The 12,262-nt window shown below is 36.4% G+C and overlaps 1 protein-coding gene across 1 annotated transcript; it reads right to left on the bottom strand.

Moving 5' to 3' along the window:
- Positions 1 to 736: 736 nt before the first annotated feature.
- LOC141623547 (sphingosine-1-phosphate lyase-like) lies at positions 737 to 8,829 on the bottom strand. The gene is made up of 15 exons (XM_074439646.1): positions 8,490 to 8,829; positions 8,355 to 8,400; positions 6,591 to 6,742; positions 5,602 to 5,661; positions 4,770 to 4,994; positions 4,525 to 4,666; positions 3,883 to 3,933; positions 3,720 to 3,811; positions 2,860 to 2,986; positions 2,277 to 2,292; positions 1,837 to 1,944; positions 1,556 to 1,610; positions 1,331 to 1,477; positions 1,167 to 1,245; positions 737 to 1,014 (listed from the first exon to the last, which is right to left on the bottom strand). The coding sequence occupies exons 1-15, from the start codon at positions 8,705 to 8,707 to the stop codon at positions 892 to 894; spliced, it is 1,641 nt and encodes a 546-aa protein (XP_074295747.1). The 5' UTR covers positions 8,708 to 8,829; the 3' UTR covers positions 737 to 891.
- Positions 8,830 to 12,262: the final 3,433 nt, after the last annotated feature.

Raw genomic sequence — 12,262 nt, 5'->3', positions numbered from 1 at the left:
GCCATCAACACGTTATAGATAACCGATGCGATTACCTGTATTAGTAGTACTTTGGGGTTTTATGTTGTAGTTATAGGTATGGCCTACTAGGTTGTACCACTAGAATGTAAAACACTTTCTTTACCGCTGCCAAAAAAAAAAAAAAAAAGATATAGCGTCGGAACTAAACTTATATGAGGTATATTCCTTTTGTCAATCTGATTCGTCTCATGTTACAAAAATGAAGTTTATGTCGATGACTCGATGAGGACATTGATCAAAGAGTGACAACATGGTAGGTTGGTTTTGGCGTCAATGGTCATCAAATAAAATATAGGCTGAGACAACTCTTCAAAGTGAAGCTATTAGGATCAAAGAATGCACTTTTCCAGGCAACTCGAGACTGTTCACCCAGTTCAACAAGTGCTAGGAATGGAAGAAAAAGCATAATGGCATTGAAGGTGTTGTTGCAGCTATAATAATATTACATAGTTCTCTCTTACAGTGTCTTTCGATTAATTTTATTATATGCTCCTTGAATACGAAAAAGAACTTCAATAACCGTAGCATACACAATGAGGTCGGACCATTTTTGATTAAAAAAAGTTGGACCCCCTGAAAACGTGATGAACGATAAAGAAGAAAACTAATTCTCCGCGTCAACTCCCAGTCGAATATTATTACCACACAACAGATATTGCCTTAACAAAGGCACAAACATGGCATATAGGAGGAAATAGAGGACATCGCTTGCTGCTTTGTTAAAGAATGATCTATTGACATTGCCTCAATTCTCCACGAGTAAAGGAAACATGAATTGCTTCTCCAATGTCATATGATATCAGATCATGCTAAACATAAAGTACAAAAGAATAATAAAGTCGAGCATACAGCACATCTGAGAAGCATATATCAATAAGAGCTATCCATGAAATTAACCAGGAGTTCCTGTACCATAACTCTGTCAGGCATTCTTCCGGCAGCGCCATATATAGGGGCAAGTCCCCCATTGACTGGACCTGGGTTTGCTTTTACCTGAAAAATAAATAAAAAAAAAAAAAAAAAAATGTACCTATTAAATATTGTGACAGAATATTGGTCAACTATTGTTTAATTAGAGAGTCAAATAGGGATAATATAGATAAAAAATGACAGAAGTGTGTTGGTACTAGATTTTAAGAACTTACAGTTTGTACAGACTCTTGTAAATCCCTAAGGAAGTCATCAATCACGGAGACATGCTGAAGGGTCACACACATATGCAGGCTGGAACATAAAAGACAATCCGATGAGATAAAAGTCACAGTGCATGAATTCAGGTAGTGGAAAAAGCCTTAAATTGGTTTCAGACCTGTTGGGTCGCTGCAAGGCGTTGAGATGCCAGCCTTTAGATGACATCATGTCATTAACTTCAAATATGTCAAGAACATCGGACCCAAATGCCACAATTGTCATATCAGGTTTCCCAACGATAAACAACTCGGGAATATCATTTATTCTGAAGGAAGAAGTTCATGTTGTGAGCTTAAGTCGACAAAAATGGAGCAGGGACAAAAAAGTGAGAAACAGTACAAACCCTTCTTGAATCTTCTTTGATACTTCCATGATCTGTCTTGTGTTCTCCAAGTACCCTATTTACATGAAAGAAAATCATTTATCACAAAATTGAAAACATGAGAAGAATTCAAAGCTAAAATGTGCGAAAGATAGGCATATTTGAATCTTCTTTGATACTTCAATATTTGTCTTGTTTTCTCGAAGTACCTTCTTAGTTCTTACATACCAAGGAAATCATTTATCAATCACAAGAAACGGAAAATGACAAAATTTAAAAGCTAAAATTTTACATATTCAAACCTTTTTCTCCCAAAGTCATCATTGCGGCCCATGCACCAGCAATCAAACCCCCAGGTCTACTCCCAGCAATGGTTGGCGATACATAAAGGCCACCAGACCATTCGGTTACTGCAATATTAATGGATACACACTCAAAAGTTTAAAATTAAAGCAAAAGGGGTACGCATAATTTCTAATGTTGATACTGCCTGTCACAGGGGAAAAAAAAGAAATATCACTTTCCCTGAAGACTTCAAAGTATGGTTTTGGTTTCAGAGGAATCCTTACCTTGATATGCACTGAATATAATTATTCCGAGCATTCAGATTAGTTAGGGTTCTACTTCTAATGCTTAACAAAGGGGGCTCAACAATAAGGGACGAACTCACTAACATGTTTAAACAAACTGAACTTTAGATTTCAGCATAAATTGAAAAGATACATGAAGAATGGAGACTCACCGGCAACAAATTGATGCTGTTGATGTGCGCAACAAGTTCACAAGCATGAAATTGCAGATAGAAGCACAAGTTAGTTTTCTCCCTTTGAAAAATCAACGGATACAAAAAATTGAAGGGAAGGGAAAGTGGGGTGAGCAAGAATAGGCAAAATGTGTCTTCCATATACTCATCTGTCCACGAATAAACTTCCTCGTTTGTTTTGCACAAAACTAAGGGACATAATTACATGTCGATAAAAAGCATGTTGATCAAATATATAGGATAACAAACCATAATGACAAATAATGTACAAACAGTGCAATATTCTAAGTGAGAAGTGTTTTCATGGGCACCCAAAAATGGAAACCATGAAGTTTACTGAGCCTGAAACACTCAGAAAAGCCAGGGAAGGAGGCAAATCAGAAAATGGGAAGGAAAAATGACAGACGCATATAAACATCTATTCCTGTAAATAGGCGCCAGTATATCATTCATTCCAAATAGGAAGATATGTGAATAGCTACCTATCAAACAGAAGGTCCAAGTTGAACAGAAAAAAGAAGGAAATGGGATTCAGTTGCAACCAAAAGGAGGCAATTATTACCTTCCTGATTTCATGGTTACGGTACAAGACAACACTGGTTCCTTTGGGAGCCAACCCATACTTGTGCACGTCAACGGATATTGAGGTCACCCCTGAGACAGAAAAGTCAAAGGGTGGAATTGGATACCTGAAAAAATAAAAAACTTAATAAGAGATGAACAAATTGAAACCTCACAAAAAGTAATAAACATTCAGAGATTGATATCACTGGCGAAAAATAAGCAAGAATTTGATAAATTAGTAAAACATTCAGACACAGATATCCAAACTTGCAATTCCGATATACTGATTATGACAAGCCTTACTGATACGAATAGCGGAAGTTTAACGAACTTTAACAAACTTGAAACTTGTCAAGTGATAAGCGTGACAATCTAACAGAAAATAACGAACACAAAACGGGATATTTGCTCGGATTAGACCTATAATCCGAACAATGGTGATTGATATCCAAGACCTATTGAAAAACAATCGAGTTAATGACTGAAAACGTGTCAAAACAATAACCAAGTTTGGAATGAGACTCGTCGATCCGAAGTAAACAATTGCAACGCAAAAGTTTCTGTTTTTCTTATTAAACTTTATAAAAATAACATACAATTCCTACTTAAATAGCTATCGTCTTCTTAACGGACAAGACTCCTATATAAAATATAAATATAAAATAAATAAAATACTAAAACTTAATCAATAATCTAACAACCAATTAAATCTAATCTTTCGATTAGTTTTATTCCGTCCTAACTACTGCTAATTGCATCAGCTACTCCTAATTCGAACCCAACTCTCTTGCTCACCCGTGTTCGATCCACGTCCTTGCACTAAATTAATTAATACGCCATCAGAATCGTATCACTTACCCAAGTTTGCGGGCAAAAGGCAGAACGAACCCACCAAGACAGAGATCTACATGCAAGCACACACCAAATCTCATTGCTATTCGGCCAAGCTCCTGTTAACAGCAACATAGTATCAATTTGTACTTATAACCAATTCCACTCTACTGATAAATAATTTACATACTTCGATTGGGTCAATTATTCCATGCGGGAACCCTGGTGCGGATCCTACAATCTGTAGAAGGCATTTAGTATTAGTTAAAATGACTGACAAGGGAGGAAAACATTCAAAACCAGAGTGTTATAAAGCTACAACTACAGCAACAACAACAACAATATTACCCCTGTGCGCAGTCCTCGCACTGATGCATGGTTTGGGGTTTGATCAACCATCCTTACAAATCGTTTGTAAACTAGATTTCCAGTTTTTTATATCATTCAGTAGCGTTTGAAAATCCAACCTGTTCAGCAAACCCAATCCGAAACCTAACCATGCAACACTACCCCCACCAATGGCAGGGTGGGATGAGATGGTCGGATGTTTGCAAACTTACCCCTATATTAACAAAACATAGAGGCTGTTTTATAGTGTCCCATAATAAAAACTGAGTCGGGATCACTGAGGACACTACTTTACAATGAAAAGAAGCAAATGTAGTAGTTCATTGAGCCATTTAATTTTATTATATCAATATTGGGAGCCAGTAAACACCGAATCTTTGACTCCATTGAAAAAGGAAACAACGTTACTGAGTTGCTTAAGGGAAAAAATATACACATTAATACGGAGTAGACCCAAGTGCGGCCAGTAGTCTCAAAAGAGTACCATGATAGTATTTTTGTTGATACACCGTCTAATTGCTTTTACATCTGCCTGAAACTTATTGTCAACAGGAACACGCCTCAGTTTTATTTTAAAGTATTGGGCAGCCTTGTCGTACGCTGAGTGAGCAGATACTGGGATAATCCTACGCATGAAGAAAATGTTATTAAGAGGAAAGAAGAAAACTTTTGTTCAATGGCTTATATAAATTTATAAAACTTTGACGGTGTGAGATCGTACAGACTTACATTTCCGGTTTAGTAATTCCCTTCTTGGCTCTCATATAGTCGCGTGAAGATTTTACAGCTAATAATATACTCTCAGTTCCACCTGATGTCATATTTCCACAGATTTGCCCACCAGAAACCTTTGATTTACTGCCGAGTAGTGTAGCTGTCATTGCAACAACTTCAGACTCATATCTAGCAATGCTTTGGAAGACATCCATATGTAATGGGTTTGTATGCGCAAACCTAGCAATGAGTGTGAATACAATGATAAATTCGAGCTCAGGAATAGAACAATGTAGCAACTTAAGGTGTACAACAACAAAATAGAATAGAATCTAATAGTAAAAACTCATCAGCCTTATCCACGTCATTCATAAGTAAGGAGTTACGTGATGTCCTGTTCCTTATGCAGGTACTCAGTACTCTCAACTATACTCGATGACCCATAAATAATTTTAGCTTTTTATTTGGATTAATAAACTATTGATAGTCTTGAATTTTTGAATCAAGTAAATCTCAGAAATTCCAAATGTAACAGCAATTGAAACTCCGAGAACCCTCAAACAAGTTTACCAGAATGTCCATTGATTTAGAATATCATTTAAACTGAAGTTTTGAAGTACGGTGCACGGAGTGAAATGAAAATCGCTAACCAAGGCTTCAATGCCGATTACGCAAGATTTTCTAGCCAAAACATAAACACCTAAGTCAGACTTAGATTGTTAAATAATGTTCAAACAAAGCATTTAAATTCCCAAATTCAATGCTAAACAGTCGCCAAAGAAAGTGTACGAGGTAAGGCCAAGCGAGAAATCAAACTCATTATTGATTGCTTCAGCTTACTACTAACATTGAACATGCCTCATTTATTAAGGAAAAGTGACCTTCAGACTCAGTTCCTCCAATATACCTGCACCAAAGAAACATACTTGCTTTTAAGTTCCATAGTTTGAAACAAACTCAATTAAGAGTATAAAAGAACAACAGTTACAAATATTTGGAACCAATTCTTCAGCTAAAAACCACAACTTCCCATATTATGATCTAGATCCATGGGCATCACCTAGAGTCTTCGAAGTTTCGCACACAGGTCCCCTTCATCCTAGATTATTGTCCCCATTTGACTTTGGTTGTTAACCGCTTAGCCAATGTCAATTTTGACCATTAATTTCTCCTAATATATTCAGAGATTGAACGTAAAAATTTTCATGTTTGATTTATCAAAGCAACTATTTTCATATTATCATTTACAAAAAGTTGCAAATTGAGTATTGTTGGAATTTGACACTTAATTGTGTAACTTAGCTTTTTAAGTTATATTAGTTTATGTTTATTACATGTTAAATGTCATTAAACTAAGAGGGAGTTATAGTGAGCATATGCATTAGTTGCTAAGGGAAGTTTGAAGTCACGTAAGTCGTATAAGTAGACTTATGTACAATGTGTTATATTGTGTAGTCTTGTGCTCTCATTGAGAGGTACAAGGTCTCACCATATGAAGTAATTCTCTCACATCCTTCCCCACAATTATAAAAATGTATCACTCCAATTTATATAAATGATCTATGTTTATGACTTTTGGGTCCATGATACTTCCACTGCCCAAATTTTAACAAGTATATTGTGATAATATGCCAAATATGCATCATTTAACCGCTAAAGTCAAATGGGGACAATATAAATGGTCTAAAGAGAGTGGTAAGCAATATTCTTCAAAGCTACCTAAAGATTAATTCTAATGTGTAAAATGCAAGCAAATTGTTTTGCGTTGTTCTTCTCCCCTTAGCTACATAAGGCTACATTTTACCAGTGCAATATATAATAATGGTATGAACATACACTGTACCAGAGCATTTGCCTTGCCATGCCACGTCATTTTTTTTCTCCTCTTTCATTAGTTGAATCACTTCAGGACCTAAGCCATTAGTCGGCAGCTCGGACCTCCAACCATCTCTTTTTGATTTGTTGCTTGATTGCATCTTATCTACGACCTGGACATCACGATGAGACAACAAAGCCTTGATTGTGTTAACAAGGGTCTCTCATTCGCATGATGTTTAAGGAACAAGGCACGGAAAAAAGACAACACATCTACTCTTACTCAAGAAGAAAGTCAAGAAACATATTCCCTGCTTCCCCAAGATTTGTATCGACGGTGAGATAGACTATGTCTATCATATTATCAATTTCAGTATAAGAAAAAAATAAAGAGAGGATTTTACAGACACAGTAATTACAGCATCAGATTTCTCATTATCAGATCAGTATGAGCATTGACAGGCGATTAAGAAGCTGCTCAGTGATTTCCTTCATTCGGTACTTAAATCAGTCTCTGAGTAAAGCGTGCCTTACTAAAGCTTCATAGCAACAATGAGAACCGTAATAAATTTTCAAGTAGTCTGCCTGAGTTCCTCATTCTGACCCAACTTACCAGCCCCCACATATGATATGTTAAATAACTCACAAATTGCAATATCTGATGTCACAATTGAAACATTGCAAGTGAGAAAAATCAGTTAATTGAGATATGACTAATTGACTATACGAGAGGACAAGATAGATCAGTGTAGCCATGTCGGGGCGTATAATATAATATACGTCACTGAAGTAATAGCACTTTTTGAAGGTGAACCTATGCAAAAACGACTAGACCACTAGTAGTGTCACTTGCAATCACCATACAAATCCATCTATTTGTGATAGACTCAAAGATAAATTATTCTTTTGGATTGAACAACAACATTAGCTCAGTAGCTCAAGAGCACCCGCAAATTGTAGGCCAAAAGGGGGTCAGCTGAATGCAGCGTTGTGCCCTTACCCGTTACCCCTGTGGCTCTGTCTTAGCGACAAAAAGAGGCACATAAACTCTTAAAGATTGGGTTTCCCTGACCCCCTTACCCAACTTTTAGTGGGGTCCTCTTAAGACTTAAAAATGGGTCATTTGGGTCTAGGTCGGTTCAAATTTGTTTGGTCTGGTCATTGTTGGTGTAACACACTTCATGTCGGTTGTTCTAATTCAGATGTTCTCTTCTCAAATCATTTGGAGTATATGTCACCTTCGCCCAAGTCATTTTTTGGTCATCATTTACTTGTCAGGTAATTTTGGGTCGTAACTAAAGTTCAGATCCGGCTGGGACAATTCAGGTTTCACGTCAGATTCTGGTGGAAGGATAGGCTTTGCCAAGTCTATTCTTTATAGGCACCGGGTAATGATGAATGACTAACCTCGGTAACATCATTTACAAAATAACATAAAGTTGTGGATTTGTCGTAGTCACATAACAATACAAAAAAGCGTCCCCGTGTCCTCTGAACTGAGACTAAAAAAACTCCGGGACCGGGTAAAGTCATCGGCATCAATCATCTTATGTATGAATCACCAATTTGAAATGAGCTACTGAATATTGATCCACAAAATCTCATGTACTAGACAACTAGGTAGGTTAAGTAATCAATTCAAAGTATTCAATTATTAAGTTCAGAACCATATCATACAGAAACCACAAACTTGTTAAAAATTAAATCAGTAGCATTTAATGTACGCCGTAACATTTAAAATTCATAAATACTTCTATACAACAGTTGTGCCAAATAAAAGGGTACCTTTTGTTTTTCAGCATCAAGGTACCTATTTACTCCAGGAACCAACCTACACAATTCACAACCAATAATAACATGCTTGCGTATTTTGAAAAACGTATACAATCAAATGGAACGGACGATATAGTAATTACTTACTTGATGGTATACATGAAGGAAGCAATTAGAGAAGCCTTAAGACCATTTTCGCAGACAGTATTAAAAAGAGAGTGAATAATTCTTGCAATTAAAATTGAAAGAATAGGAGAAATAACCAAAACAAGTGGCTCATACTGAGATAAAAGTGAATTAGAAGAAGCTCTAAATTGATTGAATAAAGATGAAATTTGAGATATTTTCGCCATTTTTGTGATCATAAGATTACTAAGATTGCAAGTGACAATTATCGAGTACAAATGTTGACCCAACTTAACCAGGTTGCTTAAGGTTGTCTGCTTATCTTGACTGTTACTTCCGTCTTAAAACAATCTCTTAATTTGGGTTTCAGATACATTGAACCGGGATTTTATAACAATATGGTCCTCTAATGCTCTTATTCGATCAGGGATTAAGCTAAGCACAGGCTGATCAACTATGACTGGGGACAAGCCTTTTTAAAAAGAAAAATATATGCAATAACATTTGTCAAAAAAATAATCATTATTAGAAATATATTCAAGATTACAGATTTGGTCCTAGGTAGAATTTGAACCTAATTTCGTCCATGTATCCAATACTGTCCAATTATAGAGTAAGAATATTTCCATCGAGTGACATAAGTTTTTTTTAAGAGGTTTATTTTTTTGGAAAATGATAATATACAGCCATAAGCCGTATTTAAGGTTTCAAAAAAAGAAACAAAATTTAAGTCAAACATTAATAATATTAATATACGCGTAAATTTTGTCTTACATTTTTACTTTAATTCCATTTTAGAAAATGCATTTTATTCTTGTAAGTTTTAAGTCCACTTTAGAAAATGCAATTAATTCTTAGTTACAACCATTATTTACATTCCTAATGGCTGTATTTATCAATTCCCTTTGTTATTTAAGTACGCATTTTATTTATTTGTAAGTTTTATTTCCACTTATGTTAAATTCATTCGATTTTTCTCGTCTCCTATTTGGCTCTCTGGCTCCTATTTCTTTCTGTCTCGCAACCACCTTTCCTAACCATCATATTACAAAAATCGTACTATAAAAAGAAATGTTTAAGAAAAAAATAAGGAACTACTTCGAAACAAGAATTGATGTCAATATGTGATTTATTTATTTTTAAATTTGAAAAAAAAAATGAAAGTTGGAATGAGATGAAAATATAAATTTACATGGTCTTTCTTAACTAAAAATGATCACATCATTGTGATACCAATAAGATTTATTTATTTTTTAACATTAATAGATTTTGGTGATTTTTTTTTCCCTAAAATGGGTCTCAAGTCCAAACAAATAAACAAAATGTTCCCAAAGAAGAAAACGCTCCAATCTATACAAGATTTCAGGCCAATATCTTGTTGCACTACTGTTTATAAGACAATTAGTAAGATTTTATCCACAAGACTTAAAGCCATAATCCTTCATTAGTGGGAGAGGAGCAGGCAGCTTTTGTGCATGATAGAAGCATCTTTGAAAATATCATGCTTTCACAAGCACTAGTGAAGGGATATGACAGGAAGCACATCTCTCCAAGGTGTTTGATAAAAGTTGATATTCGCAAACCTTTTGATACTTTGCAATGGGACTTCATTGATAACATGCTCCATTCCTTGAATTTTCCACCTGAGTTCATCAAATGGATTCTTGGTTGTATAACTGCTCATGATTCTCCTTAAAATTAATGGTGAGGTAAGGGTTTCTTCAAAGGCCAAAGTGGGGTGAGGCAGGGTGATCCTTTATCACCTTTCGTGTTTATCCTAAGCAAGGAAATTCTATCCAGATATCTTGGGAAGATTTGCAATGCTCCTAATGTTTCCTATCTCTCCAGGTGTTCAAGATTGAACTTAACACACCTGGTTTTTGCTGATGATCTTATGGTCTTCATGAGAGGAGATTTGCCCTCTATTCAAATTGTGAAGGATACTCTGGGTAGCTTTGCTACATGGTCTGACCTTAATGCTAATCCATAAAAAACAGAGATTTATTTTGGAAGAGTCAGTAGTCAGGTAAAGCAACTTATTATCATACAAACAGACTTTACAGAAGGTCATTTCCCCTTTAGATACTTGGGTATGCCACTGAACTCTACCAGGCTATCTAAGGAAATGTATAGTGCTGTTTTGACTAAATTACAGCTATGTGTAGGGCACTGGTCCACTAAAACCCTAACATATGCAGGTAGGATACAACTCCCGAACTCTGTAACTTTTGGCATTGATACTTTCTGGTGTGCCTGTATTCTACTCCTAAAAGGGATAATAAAAGCTATAAACATGTTTTGGAAGAACTATTTTTGGGATATACAAGTTGATAGTAGAAGAATAGTGCACATGAGTTGGAAGGAAATATGTTATCCATGGTTGGAGGGTGGTTTTAATGTAAAAAAGCTCTTATCATGGAATAGGGCCATGCTGTCAAAATTGATATGGCAATTAATGAATACATATGGTGAGCTATGGAGGAGATGGATCCAATCCTATATTCTCCATACATGCAGCATCTTGACAATCCAGTATAAAGACTGTAATACTACGATTTTATGAGTCTGTGGGTACTCTATCGAGTGGGGTTTACTCTGTCGAGTAAGTATGTTTGGAATACGAAACAGTAGTCTGCCTGTAGGGTACTCGATCGAGTAGCCTTGGCACTCGATCGAGTAAGTGGCACTCGATCGAGTACGAGACTTACTCGATCGAGTAGGTCGGTTATCGGGTGTTATTTGACGGGTTTTGTTGATAAGGCGTATTAATATATAATGCTTTTTGTCATCTTTCTTAAACACTTTTACAAACCTAATTCACTGATTAAAAGAGAATTCAAGTTACGTTGCTTTATTCTTCCGCTTTATTGACAAATCTCGGAGCCAGAGGTGTCGGATTCCTTTGTTCTTTATACCATTGTGATCCTTGCGTCAAGGGTAAGTTCTACGTACCATTTTTATAACATTTGACTGATTTTGGTTAAACCCTAATTTGGGAATTGGGGGTTTTGTGATTATATTGTTGTGGTAGTGATTGTATGAACATGTGTATAGGAGGAGGATTCGTAGAAGAACGGGTTTGAGACAGCTGCTAGATCGTCTGAATTGTGATTACTTTCCAGGTAGAGTTTCCCTACTCGGTATTAATTACATAATGTGTGGTGATTGTGCTGTAGTTAGTGATTGTTGATTGATTCAGACGGTTGAGATTTCGTATTGTTGATTGATTCAGACGGTTGTTGATTTTGTGTTATGATTACTGTTTATCTGTCTGTGGTCTTCGGGGTGCGTCCTTGGCTGAGTGGAATCACTTGCGGGAGTGGCTTCACGCCCTTGATTCGCCTTCTGTGGAACCCGCCACAGAAGGGATGTGCACATTAATGAACATGGGTTTATCGCTCGATGGAGATGAGCGGGGCTTAGGTGGGAATGGCTGCGGTCCCCCGTCCCCCACTCGTGATGTGGAGTACCTGTTGCGATGGGTACTCTGGCAGGACTACACACTTTAGTGTGTAGTCAGTTATGAGGAGATTGATTACGGAGTTGGGGTTGATGTGACGATTGAGCTGTTTGACATTTGTCTTATTGTGATTTATGTTGTGTAATTAGTAATCGACCCCGTTGTTTGTTCCACGAAAACGTGGTGATCCATTCGGGGATGGTGAGCAGTTGTTGAGCAGGTTTGATATGATGCTTTTGGGATAGCTGGGATGAGTCACCACGAGGCAGTTTAGAGTCTTCTGCTGTTATACTTTAGTTGTTGAGACATTTGGATTTTGAGAACTTGTATTGTA

The sequence above is a fragment of the Silene latifolia genome, chromosome X, assembly GCF_048544455.1.
Source record: "Silene latifolia isolate original U9 population chromosome X, ASM4854445v1, whole genome shotgun sequence".
NCBI classification, from domain to species: Eukaryota; Viridiplantae; Streptophyta; class Magnoliopsida; order Caryophyllales; family Caryophyllaceae; genus Silene; species Silene latifolia.
The sequence above is the reverse complement of the archived record's forward strand: the minus strand, read 5'-3'. Positions and strand labels throughout refer to the sequence as shown.

Excerpts from the sequence above, each read along its gene's own strand:
- LOC141623547 (XM_074439646.1), bottom strand. The coding sequence starts at position 8,707 with ATGATCACAAAAATGGCGAAAATATCTCAAATTTCATCTTTATTCAAT. Across the intron at positions 6,743-8,354 it reads TTGATGCTGAAAAACAAAAG|GTCGTAGATAAGATGCAATC; the intron begins GTACCCTTTTAT and ends CGTGATGTCCAG. Across the intron at positions 1,478-1,555 it reads TCAAAGAAGATTCAAGAAGG|AATAAATGATATTCCCGAGT; the intron begins GTTTGTACTGTT and ends TTCTTCCTTCAG.